The sequence below is a fragment of the Centruroides vittatus genome, unplaced genomic scaffold (assembly GCF_030686945.1).
Source record: "Centruroides vittatus isolate TY-2023 unplaced genomic scaffold, ASM3068694v2 contig_784, whole genome shotgun sequence".
In the NCBI taxonomy this organism is placed as follows: Eukaryota; Metazoa; Arthropoda; class Arachnida; order Scorpiones; family Buthidae; genus Centruroides; species Centruroides vittatus.
The window spans coordinates 723,320-742,106 of NW_027122505.1; the positions used below are offsets into that span (position 1 = coordinate 723,320).

The following is an 18,787-nucleotide window of genomic DNA, read 5'->3' on the forward strand; positions in this document are numbered from 1 at the left end:
AAGTCATTGATTGTTCAGTGACGTTCTAGATACATACAATAACTACAAATTATATTGCAAAACAACGTGTTTGTAATGAAAATCATTAAATGTATGACACCGATATTTTTAGTCACGCATGTTCCAAAAATTCCTATTGTCACTTCGTTCGATCGATAATTTACAATACTATAAAATTACTGTCGTTTAAAGCCATATAATTAGGATTATAAATAATCATCACTAGTCAAGAAAAGACTAACAATAAAGATAAAAGATAACTAAGTGGTTCATTTCGTGTATATTTTGTATCAGAAAAATTATAAGGGCTGTCCATAAATAACGTAATGCAGATATGGATGGGTGAATATGAAGTCAATCGTTACAAGGGGGTGGGGATGTTTACAAAGACGTCACTTAATGCTAGGGTCTTGGGTAACAGAATGATTCATTTTTTCTGAAGTGTTGCATAAAAAACCGTACTGTTTATATCACTGATTTCTACATTATACATGTAATTAATTAATTAAATAATGTAACGTTCAGTATCCGTGATGTGGATTATTCCTAAGTACAATTAAAGGGGGATCGAGGGTGTTCCTAAGTATTTTTGGGCGTGGATATGTGCAGCGGCTTTACAGAGCGTTACGAGAGGAACGGAAGTTTGTTTTAAAAACGTATTAATAACGAATTTACATGTATTAAATGTTATAATGTATAAGTATGAATAAATTATTATGTACAGTACATTGAATAATATATATTTACTGACTCGCTGACACCATGTTTTAGCTTGCTCTACCCCTGAATAAAAGGTGGTGATAAATTTTTCCTTTAGGACAGACTTTTTGTCCATTAAATCGAGTGTCTACTGTACTTCTAAATACAATATAAAAATTATTCTTTTTAATGAAAATCCAATAAAAGCTGAACTCTATGGCTTCGATAGTCGAATTTCGTCAGGAGTTCTGATGTCTCTGAAAGATCTATTTGTATTAGAAGCTCTTTATATGGTCGAATGGTTAAGGTAACGACTTACTGTTCTGGGAGTTTGGATATATCTGGCCCCATCCCTCAACATCCGGCCGTCACGTTGTGGGACCTGGTCGAACCCATAATGGTCTTTCTAAAAATTCCCTCCTAGTACCCACAGGACAGTTAAAAACAAACGAAAACTCTTTACATAATAATTTAATCTACTTCTGCCGTTAAATGCTAATTAACACCTGCTAAGTATTCAGGGTATATAAATATTATTGTATTAATATTCACGAAGCAGTTTATTCTCTGAACAATTCTCTTATTTGATATATCGATTAGTCTATAAGTGTACAAAAGTTAAAATTTAACACTGACTCTACAAAGTGGAACACAAATGAATAATTTCTTTTTAACTCTTTCTGCCTTGTGGACACTAACAGGGATGTTTTCCAGGACCACAATGGGGTAACCTTGGTGGTGAGGGACAGGACCTGACATAATGGAAACAGACCACCTCTCAAATAATTCTTGGGGTTTTTGACCTATCTGTACGATTATAAATATGTATATAATTTTGTATTAAGTGAATTACTGTACTGTAACAAAATGAAATACAATAGTCAAAATAATCAACAATAAAAATTAAGTGCCCAGGCACTAATTCGAATACAATAAGTGAATTATGTCTACTCGACCACTGCGTTTTCAAAATGGAGGAGCAGCCCTAAATGTATTTATTTGAATGCAGAAAATTGTTTTAGACTAATTAAATGGTGCTCTTTGTCATTGAAACTTTTATGTTACCTCTACTCATTGGAAAGTTATGGCATGGGTGATCTTAAAAATGATCATCAAAGATCATCCTTGACTTCCTATTTAACTACATAAACAAAATAGATACTTTTGGAATGAAAAGAGTGCAAAGGACTTTTGACTCACCTTGTACAAATGTAAACAGTTCTCTTATAATATTTTTTTGGCTATTTATAGGTGAATATATTTCAATTTCCATCATATAAAGCAATCCTTAATTATTCAGCTAATAAACTGGCAAATGACATTAATTTCTAAAATAAAATGTATCTTTTACTGAATATTCCTTCAGCAAAGTATAAATGTAGAGTTTTCAAATAAATAAGTAGTTAAATTAAAAAAAGAACTGCTTTATTTATATCTTATTTACATCATCATTTATATGAATACAACTGAATTTCAGTTTATCATCAACTAAATCTCAAATACTACCAACAACATAAAATTTCATTCGTAGACTTTTGTTCTTGAGGCACTTTTATAACCGATACATTTTATATATTTCGAATGTGTAAATTGACAAAAATTTCATTGACAAATAACTCTTGGTAAACGTACGAAATAAATCATATTTAATAATGTATCCATTATTACTTTATATAATAATAAACTATGGTAAATTAGATAATACACATAAGTAAATAAATAAATTTTACATGTAAATTAACCGAATTAATCTCTAATGATTTCATATCCATTATTATTAATAAAAGAGAAAATAAAATAACACAGTGAAATTTATAAAGTTAATTAATACTTATGTTTTAAACTTAATAATTGTTTCATAAACAGGGAAAAATACTATAAAAATAATTATAAAAGCAAAAGCTAATATATTAAAATATATATTTGCTCAAGTAGTACCGTATTTTCCAGAGCGTAAGATTAATACTTTGAATTTCAAATTTGGTAAAATCTCCAAACTTATTCATGTTTATTAGTAAAATCATAATTTAAAAAAATAATAGCAGCAGCTTTCAGATTAATTTTAAAATCGAAAGAACTCTTCAGACGCTGTCATAATCCTACAGTGAAATATCATTTCTATACTGTAAAGTGTATTAGTAAAGTTCTTACAATAAACTCATAATTAGTATTAATAATGAAGTGATTGAATAATTTCATAAATCTTACATATAGTAGCAGAAATATCTTCAAAATATAATCACCAAATTTCTAAAAACATCTTAAATTCTGAAAAATACAATACTTCATATCAGTTAATACTTTATGTATTTCTACATAAGGGGAAAAAAAAAAAACTACATTTTAAATAATTATTCAAAGTTTTTCTTTTGAAGTTATTTCCTAATTTAACAATGTTCATTTTAAAACAAAATTATAATAAGAATCAATATGAAATAAAAACATTCTGACATTATTTTCAAAATCATTAAGCATTGTTTGATAACTAAACAAGTTTCACATTTATCCATTTGAAACATTAATATAATAATAGTCACGTTTTGAGCTTGTATATCATTAAATTGACATTTATTCTCTATAATTCAAAAAGAATTACAGTACTTCACGTACAAGTACAATTTATTTTCATATGGGTATAAAAATATACATATAAAAAAAAGTTAAATTATACAAGTAAATGTACATAGGAAAAATTATTGATATTTAGTAGGATGTATGTGAACGTTTAGCTCTAATGACTAGATCACTATGAAAATATTTCAAATTAATTTATGACTTTAAACAAATGTTTAATAGAGTCATTTACAGAATCATTCATTCACAGTTTGTAGTAAATATTCTGTATTATTTGTATTGTTTTATTTTTCTACATTAAATCTTTTAAATGAAAAAAAAAAAAAAACAAACTGATTTGAGGTTTAAATGATGATAACCCTATGTTATAACATTAATCTGATATGTTTTGTTTGAAGTTTTATATTCCCTACAAATGGAAATATAGTCAACTCTAGATTATTCGAGTACCTATCTATGAATACGAGCGGTAATACGGAGACTAATATGCACGTACACACACATTTTCTCTGAGGTAATTGCTGCTTTTTCTAAAATACAATGCTAAGTTATGCAGGGTAATTGGAATGACCCATAAATTTTAGAACATAATTCTCCAATGGAAAAATATGTTTAATGGTATATTGTTTTTGTCTGAAAGAGTTACAGTTTTATTCAATTGTGATGTTTTCTGTAGAATTCTTGCAATGTCTATTTGTTTGTAATGAAGATTTAAGATGTGTGTGAAGCCCCATCCTCCTCCTTTACAAGGAAGAGTCAGCCTTTCTTTGGACAACTTAGGATGGTGTTTATTATGTTTTGTTAATGTCCATGTTTTTCTTTGGAATTAGTCTAGTTGTGACAGTTTGTGTTTGTTGTTGGTGGTAGTAAGAAAATACCTTATTATGCAGTCATATACCTGTGCATTAATTTATATATTTAAGGAAAAAAGATTGCTATGTATTGCTTTATTCTTGAGCAGATTAAAAATAATTTCATCTTAAACATCATGACACAATTCAACATTTTATCAGTCTTTGAAGATTTATATTCTAAAATTCACGAGTGCATCAAGCTGTCCATTTTAATATACAAGACGGAATGGTTTATAATAATATGATGGAAGCGCGACTAATACTTTTTTATATAGTTGTTGGATGAATGTTTTCTATTTTTTTTTTTCTTTTCTATTACTCTGAATAATCAAGAGTTAACTACATAATGAAAGATAAGTTTACATAAATATTTAATAAAGTTATATTAAAAATCACAGAAAGACACTTCTATATAATTTTATTAAAATTAAATTTTATACAAATTTAATTTCTTGCCAAAATTAACGAATTTTAAACATGCTATTAAAAAATAATTATAGTTTAGACAAATTAATAAAACCTTCACTAATTCAGATAAGGAATATTCTGATATAAGCGATGAGCTGCAAGCATAACGTATCGTATAAGTTAAGATTGTGCTTTTTACATATTACATCATAATTATTCAAGATAGAAATGAATTTAAAGGTAAGAAAAAGAATAAAGTCAAGTGTAAATAAACTGATTTTACATTTGTCATTGTCTTCATAGTCACGTTATGTTAATAAAATCCTGATTTTAAAACACAACTACAAAAATATTTATTCTTTCTTCTGAATATTTTGTATGTTAAAATATCTGAATTTATTAATAATTTTCCATAAATTATTTTAATATGTTAAATTTTGTAAATTCTACATTTTATGTTATTAGACATTTGATCATCTCTGGATGTTAAAAAATCATTATATTCGAAATTAAAACTGAGAATGTCAAACAAATCAGAACATAAAAAACTAAGGAAAATTCATTCTTCTAAGATATAACTTCTCAGAAGATATTTTTCAAACTGAATTTAAAAATATCTATTGTTTAGCAGCTTTTATCAAATTATTTATATATATATATAAATGATTATTTTGAAGAGATATTTTTATTAAGATATTTAAATAGTTTATAAATGTTTTAAATCCAACTTAATACAGAACATTTCAAAATTTCGCTTGTTCTTCTCTAGAGATTACTTCAAATCAAATATTCATTTGTTTATATATTAAATTGATGATGCCAGATCCAATAATGATTGTTGTTATGTTCTTGATCTAAGTTTTGGAATAAGCAAGTATTAATTTTTTTTTTAACCTAAAAGTAAGTTCAGAAAAACATTAGGAGGTACCAAAATATGTTTTATTTATAAATTGAAAACATTTCATATGAGTTTAGATAAATTATGTATACCGTACATAATGTAACTAAGATAAGAAAAGGACTGATGCAAAGAATCAAGTTGTAATGTATAACTTGGGTGAAGTATTAAATTATTTTTCTGCACAATAGATAAGTCTTCTCCAAGTAAAAGCTTGTATGCAAATTGATTAAATTATTAACAGATATATTAAATGATTATTATACAGCAGAGCATCGATTATCCGACTTAATTGGGGACTGGGGTTGGTCGGATGACTGAAAAGTCGGATAACCGAAAAGTATGAAAAAATACATTATTAGTATAGTGTATTAGGCCCGGTTTAAATACTAGCTTCCCTTTCATGGTCGAGCCAGTGCTGCCAGCTAAAACATGCAAAAATTTAACAAAAATAATATTAAAGTAGCCAAGACATAACCAAATATTGTAGCGCCACATCACTAGCGGACATTTGAATTTGCCGACCAGAACGCGGTCGGTTAACCGATAAGTCGGTTGATCGGGGGTCGGATAATCGATGCTCTACTGTACTTTCATTTTCCTAAAATTATAAGCAACAAATACACTGGTGACTCAATATTATACTGACTTAAATACAACACAGACAGCCTGTGGATCCCAATTTATTGTCCAGCCTGAATTTATCAAAGCTAGAACAAAATGGACGGTTGGGAGTATATGAGTAGGGTAAATGGTAAGTTGATAAGCAGTGGCTACCATATGACATATGTTGATTACATATATGGTAGAAAGAGTTCTTTATTATAACACACCTTCATGTACAATGTAGTTTAATTTTTTTTTTTTTTTTTACCCAAAGAACCACATTATATCAAATCACCAGTATGTACAGACTCCAACAGATTTCAAAACTCACTTTTCCAGTAATCAAAGTCCATTTTTTTCTGCTTTTTTTAGGGATTCTAATAGTATTTACATCAGTTCCCAAGTACTTTCAAGCTTTTCAGCTCATCAGGAGCACATACATAGAAGAAACATTTGCATGTTCTGTCATTTATAAAGCTTCCTTTTGTATGAACACCTAATAATAAGCCAAAAAAAAAAGCTTTAAGATACTTGGTAACTGATTTAATTATTATTAGAAAGTTTGATAAAGCAGGAAATAGCACATCAATGGATTAAAGTAAAAATTTTCAATACTTTAAAAAGTAAATGGAACATTGTTTATTAAGTTAAAAATATTTATAACTAATGCATTTGAACTACATTCAGTTCACCTTGAAAAGATCCAATTCAAACAAAACAAACTATTTTAGAGATTCTTAAAAACTTATATTAATTAATTAAATGTTATTAAAATGTTAATAAAATCTAGAAACAAAACTAATTCTCTCTATCTCTAATTTATATAATCTACAAACTATCTTTTACTATTAAACATTCTTTCTTAATGTTTGTTTTTCTTCCATTTCTTTCAATATCTATCATCAAGACTAACAGTTTTCAACTTATTTTTCAAGACACATAAGAATAGTTAATACTAAAAACACACTTAGATGGTATTGTGATAAGAACAATTGATCTTCTGAAGTTTTAATTTGATCTCAATCTTTATGTTTAATCTGTATTTCTAGTTAATACTGTTATCTCTGCTAATGCTGTTATAATTCTAACAAATCTTATAATTGCCCCCCTCCTTTTTTAATAAACAACATATAATTTCAATAATAAATTTTACAAAAAAATATATCAAACGTTTTAAATGATTAGAATTACTTCTTTTCTTTGAATTGAATCTTTTGCAGTTGAACTCAATATAGTTTGAAAACATAAATTATAAATTAAAAATTTGGCTGACAGTATTTTGCATTAAAACATAAGCTACAAAATGTCTGTGTTAAAACTGAACAACTGAAAATGAAGATATTTTGTAGATTCAGTCAGAATATGATGATAATTTCATTTTCAATATACTTTACTGTATTTTACGGACTATAAGACGCACTTTTTTCTTCGAAAAATTGCCCCCAAAATTAAGGTGCGTCTTATAGTCCGTAAAATACGGTAACTGGAATTTATTTACGTCTAATTTCATCTCATATTTTTTAATTAAGTTCTATACTTGAAACAGAATTGATTTTTGTAGAATTTTAAAACAATTTGACATCATTTTAAAATAAAAATAACAATTCTGAATATTGATGATTATTAATAATTAGATTAACATTTACTGTTTGTAAATTTTAAAATTAGATACGATTATTAGAAAATTATTATTATTAATTAGTTTTATTCACCTGCATTAACAGATGTTTCTATTATCGTTGATATATCGTTTTTCGATTCTACAATGGACCATTATTTTGAATTTTAAGATTTTTTTTTTCATGGGGGAAACACATTTTCAAATAATCAATTTCTTATTAAGTTTCATTAAGTAATAAGTTCAAAAAACTTATAAATAAAGTGAAAATAAAATTGCTGAACATTAATATTAACTCATTAGTTCAAAGAATTTTGTATTTTAAATGTGTTCCTAATTTTTCTATTAAAAAAAAACAGTTATCAATGTTCCATAACTTTTTAAAAACCTGAAGATAGCCCGTAGAACAGGTTTAAAATGTTTGTTAGAGTTAATAAATAATTCTCAATGAGATAAGGTGTTGTGGAAATTAATTAATACCTAACTAAATGATTCTTAAGCATTAAGTAATGTTTGGCTGTTTTAATTCCATGTTCTACGTATTCAATAATTTTTAATGCTGTATCATTTTTCATAATCTTGAAAGCATTTTAAATATTAAAAATGTTTAAATTAAATCGTTGTTACTAACAATGCTCATTTGAACCGAAATGGCTATTGAACAGTATAGCAAAAACATCTACTATTGGTGCATAACACCACACGATATATTCATGACGACTTAAGATATCATCAATTATAACATGCATCTCTATTTTGGACAAGTAAGAAATGGATAAAAAAATATGCAAGGTTTTTTTGTACTATTTGCTGTAATAAATGTTGTTCAACCTATTGTTATACCTTAAATACTTAGTTATTATACTTTTTTCTTTGAAAGATCACAAAAAAGATTTTAATATATTTATGGATGATCAAGAATGAAAAATAGCACCAATCAATATTCCTTAAAGCATTTCTTCATTAACACAATTAAGTTCAACAAACTAAATTTTTATTCGTATTTTTGAAAAATAAAATATATTCAATGAACGAGTCAAATGTTTCTTCATTTTTCATTCGCAAACATATGATGATTCATTCTTAAACAATTTTTAATTGATTATTATAAATATATTCAATTCAGTTATCATAACAAATGAGACACATGGAAATTGCCTTCCAGAATGCCTTTCCAGAATGAGAGAGTGCGAGATTGTCAAAACACTGTAGTTGTTTCTCAAGTATTACTTCCACAATAATCTGAAAAGATATTTCGATAGTGATTTTTAAATATTATAAAATGTCACATTATTACAATATATCTTATTTTTTATTACATTATAAAAATAAAATTATATGTATTTATCTGTTATAGTTTTTTTTTCAAAGGAAATTATATATTCAGCGTGCAAAGATTTATATTAAAAATTAATTTGGGATTATGTATTTAGAAACGTTATGATTGTTGATTACTAAGTATGCTTTCTTATATAGTTTTCTATTAAATTAGACAATAGGAAATAAAGAAAAAAGTATTAATGAGAAATGTTCAATTTAAATATTCAAAGAATAAAAAACCAATTAAATATTGTTCTAGAATCTGATCTTGCCATTCAAGATGACTAAAAACATTGGTTTGTTATAAATATTCTGCTAGATCTTAAGATCTCTGTATTAAATGATTCAAATAATATGAAATTCGTTCTTGAAATATCATTATGACTTATCAATATAAGATATTTTCCACATTACAATTTAAATACAACAATTCTTTCTTCCACGAAAAACCTTGACAATCCAGTGTGTTTATACAACTGCTAACGTTTTCAACCCCTTCGGGGTCTTCATCAGGCACAGCACAAAGGTAGTTTCAAATGCCCGTGAATGGAACCAAGAAACCAAAGCGAGTTCTTGGAAGAAAGAATTATAATTCATCCAGTCTACAGTAAGAAGTATAGTTGTTAAATACAACATTTGCAGTTGCAAACTATTAATTTGCAACTACAACTTGCAAGAGAAATTATTAATTTTTATCAAAACTTTAAAGTAGTACAAGTCTTCAAGAAATTGAAGATATTGTCAAAATAAATTTTTGACTTATTCTGTGAAATTACAAGTCTAATTATAAATGAAAAAACTTTTGCATTTATAATTAGATAATGTGATGAAGCTGTGATAAAATATATAGTATGAGTAAATGTTATTTGAAAATGAAAGCTTGATAATATTTTTTAGAATGATAAATTATTGATAATTATAATAATTATTTAATATTTCCTGATATTATATAGTAGGTTTTCAATAAAATTAAACTTCCCATTTAATAAAGTACTAAGGAAATTACAAATAAGAAAAAAAATTGAAATTTTGTTTGTTTTTTGAAACGAGAAAAATATATTTAAATAATGCAATAAAAATTAATTGATTTGATTGATATTAAGCCTTAATATTTTAATAGCGAGGTTGAGGCCGAAGTTTTCAACGCGAAAACGTGTACGTTGGACGTTCGGCACCACTTTCCTGTAAGTCTAGAAGTTTGACAATGGTGTTTGGAAAGTCAGTGGAATCATGCTCGACATTCCAAACATCATTGTCACTCTTCTAGACTTACAGGAAAGTGGTGCCGAACGTCCCACGTACACGTTTTCGCATTTAAAACTTCGGCCTCAACCTCGCTAATATCTCATAGCAAAAAAAAGGCATCCAATATACAGAAGAGAAATATTAATAGCCATAAAATTATTACGTGTTGTCTATGTTAATTAAAATTAGAAGTTAATTAAAAAAGTTACTGAATTCTAGAACAGTCATGCCCAACCTGCAGGCCAAATCTGGCCCACAGACATATTTGACATATCACTTATAAATGATAGAAATAGGTCTACTTTTTGTATAATTGAAAAATATATAATATTTTTAGCCCACCTACCTGTGACTTATGGGCAATTTGGGCATCATTCTTCTAGAACAATATAAAAAAAGAGAATTAAAACTATATTACGAAGGAAAAAGTATATACGCTACTGCAAAAATTTATGGAGTATTTTTTTATGAACCATCCAGTCGTAAAAAATTAGAATGATGGTAAAATATACTGCACTGCAGTAAAACTAATAATCTCAACATGTCAAGATTTTATGTAAAGAAAAAATTTTCACTTCTACTATTTCATGAATGAAATCTGAATTAACCCACTTTGCTTCAAGACAGCATCATACTATTTTCAAATCTGAATTAGTGAGGTTTAAAGTGCCAAAATTATATTAATTAATAAATATATAGTTTGTATTTTAAACTTTTCTTGTAATTTATTTAATACCAAAAAAATATATATATATTAAATATAACCAAATTTTTGTCAGATCTTGTATAACAGGAAACATTCATATTTTACAGGTTACAATGCTTTACAGAATTTTAAAAAAGCTACTTTAATCATAAAATATAATCAAAAACATTAAAAAATATATATAAATTATTTAAATTTCCTCATAAAATATGAAAGTATTTTTTCTTCTTATCACTACATTTATGGCTATAACTCAAGATCGTCTTTATGAGGTTATTCTATTTTAATCAATCATTATATTAAAGTAAACTACTTTTTGAAACATCACAAAATAACAGCATCAGAATATATTTTAATTCAATTGTATTGAATTTTAAAAATAAACAGAACTACTTGATAAGGGTACAATAATTTTTAAAAAATACAAATTAAAAAATCTGAGCAATGAAGTTAAATATATTTATTGCTAATTACAATGATGTTTTTAGAGAAAATATTATATTATGTAGTAAGAAAATAATGTAAAATTGTTTGTTCAGTTATAAACTGAAATGCATGGAAAACTATATACAGTAGAGCATCGATTATCCGACTTAATTGGGGACTGGGGTTGATCGGATAACCGAAAAGTATGAAAAAATACATTATTAGTATAGTGTATTAGGCCCGGTTTAAATACTAGCCTCCCTTTCATGGTCGAGCCAGTGCTGCCAGCTAAAACATGCAAAAATTTAACAAAAATAATATTAAAGTAGCCAAGACATAACCAAATGTTGTAGCGCCACATCACTAGCGGACATTTGAATTTGCCGACTAGAACGCGGTCGGTTAATCGGGGGTCGGATAATCGATGCTCTACTGTATATATATAAATCTCAAGACCCTTTAATCAATATAATAATAATGTTTAAAAAAAAAAAAAATATTCTTAACACAAATGCGATTTACTAAACATTACTATATATATAAAAAAAAGAAAATAATAATAATAATAATTAGACTAGTAAATATATAAAGGAACTTTTATGTGACTAAATAAATTACATAAATAAATTCTAACATTTATTTAGAATTAATAATTTTGCAATTTCATGTTATACAATATCAGTATTATCTATATAATTAGTTATAGTTAACTTTTCAAAAATATAAAAACAGAATGACTTCATAGAAGATATATATATATAAATTTCTAAGTTTTGCATTTAAAACTAATTTTTTCCAGTTTAAAATAAAACCATTACATTTAGACTTAATTAAATGTTATATAATAAAGAGCTGAATTATAAGTACTTTCCACTTTTAAAAAAACTTCAATAGCTACGTAACAGGTTCTTAAAATGGAATCAGTTTAACTAATGTTTCCTTGAAATAAACATGCAAAAATTTGACTCGTAGCTTTAAAGAAAATCTATTATATATATATTTTTATTGAAGTTTTATATTCTTCAGTAATATTTTATCAAAATTGTTTAAATGATAACATATCGGTAAATTAACACCACTAAAGAAAGCATAGTTCAATACAAGTGTACATTTCAACATCTATTCAAACTATCATCCTTTTTCCAAATTGTAAATTTACTTTCCCTTTGATTATAATTTAAAATCAGTTCTATAGAATCTCCATGCATTTTTCTAACTGCGCATTTTCAATTTATGTCTTATTTTCTTAACTGAAATTTTCGCAGAGACTATATGAACCTATGACAAAATCAATGTGTACATATTTAAAAGCATAAAAAAATTATCATCATAATTAAAAATTTATTTACTTTTAAAATATCTATTATCCACAATTAAAATTATAATTTATTCATTTTAATAAAAAATAATTTTTATTAAAAGATACTAATCTTCATTACATTATTAAAATACCTTTCTTGTAAAGATTGAGCATTGTCATTTACAAGACAATAAAAGCATTCACATATTTTTTTATATATACAAAAATATTAATTATAATTTAAATTCAAAGAGAAAATTAAAAGGAAAAATACAATCTAAAGAATTATCTAATTAAAAAGAAAATGTGAACAAAAAAAAATGATAATTACAATACTTCTGTACTACATTAAAAAAAGATACAATGCAATTAAAATTTCATTTTCCAATTTTGTATTAAAAAAACAAGTTAAACAAGTCTCGAATTAAATGTCTGTTGGTTGAATGACTTACAAATACCCAGTAGGTTAGAAAGAACAGAAGAAAAAACTAGAAGTTTAGACTTATCTGGTTAAAAGGAACTTGACAGCTTGGCACTACAACAACATAGAAGCCAATAAATCAGCAGAAATAAATGCATAAAAAAATATAAATATTTATAATGAAAATAATTAAACCCATGACATAGAATTTAAATTTTAATAATCTCCTAATTAAAGTGTCTATGAAAAATGATAAAATAATGTGTATTTTGAATTTATAAGTCAAATCTTAATACACTGAATTGGTTCTTAACAAATAGTCAATTTCGTTCTTCAAAAACTGATTGTATATTAGTGAAAAACACAAAATGTACCCAAAACCAGTAAAATTATTTAATGATACGAACATTTTCATCCATTACCCACAAAAATCAGGTATATATTAATGAATACCAATCAGAACAACTTTATGTAATCAAACACATTTAAATATAAAGGCTTGAAGTGGTTTGAATTGTGCACTTGGGCATTGGTACATATTATCAATCTAATACAGATATTTTTAATTTCCTATATGTTAAATTGTAATTTTTAAATGTCTATGTGTTAGATTGGTAATACCATACCATTGCACATATGTGCAATTCAAACCACTTCAAATCTTTATATTTGATTTGATTACTTAAAGTTTTTCTGAATGGTATTTGTTAATATATACCTGATGAAACTGTTTGTACCATTAAATAATTTTACTGGTTTTTGGGTATATTTGTGTTTTTCATGTCATTCACTTTACCATGAAAATTTCTTTTTAAATAATCAATTTAAAATTTTTAATATAAAATATTACATTTGAAATTATCATAATAAATATAAACTTAATTCAAAATTTACACTAAAACATTTGAGTTATGTTCTTAAAGATGCAACTATTTGCTGTTAATATATCAGCATTACGCGACTGACATTAATATATTAATTTGTGGCTATTGTTTAAAACTTGATTAAAGCTACTCTGTTTTCAATTAAAACTTCAATTGTCATCAACATTGTTTCTTTTTCTTCCAAGAATATAAAATATTTTCGTATAAATACTATTTTAACTGTATAAATAATAATAATTATTATTATATATATATATATATTTTAATGTAATTAAAATTTTCATTGTCTCTGAACTTTGAAACTAGATTCGGAAAAATAAAAATTATTTAAAACAAATTTATTAATTTTTTCAATTATTTGTGATCTAAAAGATAGAATAATAATAATATTTTTCAAATCATATACAGTATCTTGCCAAATTATTAAGACTCAGTGACTAAAATCATACCTTTTGTACTATTTTCTGCTCTTTTCATAATATTGTTTAAGGAAGGAGGTATTTTTTCATGTTATTCTTATTCTCTATTATATCTGAAACACTTTTAATAAATGCTTTTATATAGCAACATTGTAAATGTAAAAAAATTAACTTTCTACAACAAAGGGAAATAACAGAGGTTCTTAGTACGGTACAGCAGCACAGCCTCATTTATGAGAAACAAAAATAAAGAAATGTATAAAGAGTATTCCTCATGATATAAAAGCATTACTGGCTGTTAAAGATGGTCGTTCGAAATACTAATTTTCATTTTTAACTTTTTAAGTTCTATTATGTTCAAAATTTTATGTACAAAAACTTAATTTTTATTTCATACGACATAGTAAAAACATTAATATTTTAAATAATCCTATCAACAATTGCATTTCTATTGATTTATTACATCAAAAACTAACAAATCGTCATTTTTTTTCACGGGTCTAATAATTTGGCAAGGTGCTGTATATTGACATAATGGCTATCAATTCTCAATTCTTCGTAATATAAAGTACAAAACTGATAGTAATTGCTTAAAATTTTAATAATCATCAAATGAATATTAAGTGTCTATCTTTTTAATTAATTATATGAAATTATTTCATATTATACATTTTCATTTTAACTATTACTAAATTTTTTTTAAATAAAAATATAATTGCCATTTTATTTTTTAAGCATATAAAAATTCATATCAAGCTCTGCATTTTCATATTGAATAAATTTATAAATATGTTAATTTTATATTATAAATATACACAGTTAATTTTTTTCTTATTGAGAATCAATTTTAAAAAAAGTTTTTGGATGGTTTATTTCTCTGGCAACTTGTAACTATACAGGACAAGCATTCAAAATATATATGGCAACCAGTGGACGGTTAATGATATGAACTGTTACAAACAATTTTGTATAGAATTATTAAAAATCTTCTGCTAATAACTATTCTAAAAGATTAGTTTTCCATATTCTTAATAAATTCAAGCTACCATTGATTACAAATTGTTCTTTATTTGTATTAACAAAACCATATCCAATTTAAAACTCCTTTCATCTTAACTGTAGGAAAGAAAAAAAAAAGCGTATACTTTTATATAACACAGAACTTATATCATAAAATCAATATACTGATTTTATGATTAAAAAAAAAAGTATAAAATTAATTAGTTGTTCATCATCTAAACATTTAATTAAATAAATAACTTTAGTGATGATAATATCATAAAATAAATTTATTGATCTTTGGTATTTACTGAGACTTGATTTATATTTCATCTTTACAGGATGTAATTGATAAAGAATGGTGTCTCTGTTGGCATCCTGTTTGGTCTTGGAAAAAAGTATCATCCTCACCAGACAATAATAATACTTCTGCTTCAGATCCACTACGTTGATCTCCATTTTTATATCGTGCATGTCGTTTTAATGAGGAATTATAACTTTTCCATTTTCCTGGTTTATGCATTAGAAAATTATCTACAACCCAAAACATTATAACCTACAAATTAAAAAATTTTTAAAACACATTATCAAAAGATAAATGATTAAATAATTCATGTTCAAAATTTCTTACATTTATAATAAAAGGTATAACAAGTACAACAATTGCTACTTCAAGTTTAGGATCCTTGATGGGCCACGTAATTAAGTGACGAACCTGATTAAATAAGTAAATACATTATAATTGAATAATTAAAAACTATGGCATAAAATATATATATATATATATGTATTTATGTATTTGCATAAGCTTTTTAAATACCGTATTTTATGGACTATAACATGCACTTTTTTCTTCGAAAAATCGCCTCCAAAATTCACGTGTGTCTTATAGTCCGTAGCATCTTATAGGTATTTTTTTTAAAAATTGCTTAAAAATTAAGGTGCGTCTTATAGTCCGTAAAATACGGTATATATTATTTATAATTGTGAAATGTTTTATTTATTTAAATTATGCACAAATTGGATTATACAGCATATAGAATGGAGTTAATTTTGCTTATCTTGAACTTAAATTACAGGAAAAACATCGAGACAACAGAAGCAGCTATGGTTGAAAGCCAAAGCTGGATACAAGGAACACAAGAAACCTTTGTTGAATTGTAACAAAAAAAAAAAAAAAAAACTACAGCAGTGCAAATTACTGAAGAATTGGTATCAGTGAAAACTGTCCAACATGCACTGCATAAAGTTAATACAATGGCAGGGCTGCAATATCCAAACTTTTGTTGCCACCACAAAAATCAAACAGCATATGCAGTGGTGCAAAGAGTACAAAACATGGACAGAGACAAGAAAACTTGTGCTATGGTCAGATGAATCAACTTTTACTGTGTTTCCCACTTCCATTTGTGTTTGTCTGGAAATCATCAGGTGAAGCTTATGATGTTAACTGCTTTAAATCCACTGTCAAGTATGATGGAGGTTCCTGTATAATTTGGGATGCGATACCATTCAACTCATTGGGTGCGATAGTTGTCCTCAAATGTATAGTAACAGCCCAGAACATATTCTGAGTGACCAACTCAGTTCCATGATCCAACTTTATTTCCAGTTGATGATGCAATCTTTCAGGACAACACACCTGTCCACACTGTTGAGTGTGTTCAAACTTAAGCATCTATCCTGGTCACCCCAATCACCAGACTTGAACATTATGAACCTGTGTGAGGCAGTCTTGAGAGAAAGGTTAGGACCAGATTTCCACAACTTACTTCCATTAAGGAATTAGTATCAGTATTGGTTGAAAAATAATGCAAAATTGACATTAATGTTGTTTATGACTTATATTTATTCTATTCTTTGTATCTATTCTTTGATGTATATCAGCTGTATTGTCTGCTCCTTATTAATAAACAAAATGCAATCTTTCATTGGTAATCAAATTATTTTGTCTAACCCCTGTATATGAATTTTTTGAATAAATGATAATTATACATGACTTACATATTTGATTTACAATTAAAAAAAAAGAAATACTTGGATATTTTATATAAACAAATATATTTTAATTTAAGAAAAAATTTCATTCTGATAATTTGCAAATATGTGAATTAGTTACAAGATGGAATAATGATAGTGAACAATTGATAGGTGTGTTATTGTACCACATCTATCAATTGTTCACTATCATTATTCATCATTTGTATGATATGATATATATATATATATATATATAACAGTTGAGAATTACCAATTATATATATATATAATTGGTAATTCTCAACTGTTCTCACAAAATTCTCTATACTTAAAAATAGAAAGATTATATTCATTGCCATTTGAAATTATTATATTACAGATTTAATGAAGGTTGGCTTTAATACAAAAGATCATGATTCAATGTTACTACAAGTCATTTATAAGGGCAAGTCAAAACAAATTGAGACTGATTTTTTTCTCACATAATAACTTTAGAGCATAGTAACTGTAGTCTTCTTTTAAAATATTCCCTATAGAATTTAATGCACTTCTGCCAGTCTTTGAAGATGTGTAGTAGCCCATCATTTGAGATGTTCTTCAAAGTTGCTTCTGATACTTTAAGATTGATATTATGGATGGAAAATGGGTTCCCATAACTTCAATTCTGTGAACAGGAAAAGTCATAGGACGCCAAATCTGGGTTGTACCGTGGATGAGAAATGAACAAGATGTTTCCATTGGCAGAAGCAAAATCTTAGCATTGTGTACTACTCAACACAATCAACTTCCATTTTGTCATACGCAGCAGACATTTGCTCTGCTTGTTCTAGTAGCTAAATTAAGTTCCATATTTCCATGCAGATTTTTTGGACAGATGCATTAATAACTTATTTGCAGTGATATAGGTCTGGAATTTTTTAATGCTGTACTTTTCACAGGAAAAAGAAATCAATTGCAATTTGTTTTGACTCGCCTTCATGTAAATTGACAATTAAATTAATAAGAATTACAATCACAATTTATGACAATAGCTTAAAATCAATAATATAGTATTCCATAATATATTTATTAACTTATTAGTATATTTCAATATTTCAAATGATGTACTAAAAATAAGACAACTTTTAATTCTAAAATGTAATACTTTAAAAATACTTACTTGATCCCAAAAATCCAATTGAATAAGTAGAGTAATTAATAATTTTTCTATAAGCATTAATAAAATATAAACTCCACATTGAGATAACCAAGCATTCACATAAGGAGGTTTACCTAAAAAAATTTTATTCTATATGTAATCTAGATTTTCATTAAATAATTATCTATTTAGTTTTAAGAATCTGATATTTAAAAATACCTATAAGTTTTTCAAATACCTTATTTAAACAAATTCACATAAATAAAATATTATTTAAGTATTTAATTTCTTA

General features: G+C 26.0%; 1 protein-coding gene across 2 annotated transcripts in view; it reads right to left on the reverse strand.

The window, feature by feature from the left end:
- Nucleotides 1-8,629: 8,629 nt before the first annotated feature.
- Nucleotides 8,630-18,787, reverse strand: part of LOC136981624 (store-operated calcium entry regulator STIMATE-like) — a 44,902-nt gene continuing 34,744 nt past the window's right edge. The window contains exons 5-8 of one of the 2 annotated variants that reach the window (XM_067277960.1): nt 18,517-18,629; nt 16,009-16,092; nt 15,789-15,933; nt 8,630-8,899 (exon numbers count right to left, since the gene is read on the reverse strand). In XM_067277960.1, the coding sequence (XP_067134061.1) occupies nt 8,877-8,899; nt 15,789-15,933; nt 16,009-16,092; nt 18,517-18,629 (365 nt within the window). In that variant the 3' untranslated portion in view covers nt 8,630-8,876. Of the gene's footprint in view, nt 8,900-15,649; nt 15,934-16,008; nt 16,093-18,516; nt 18,630-18,787 lie in introns of those variants that run through there. The other variant, XM_067277959.1, reaches the window with a different exon arrangement.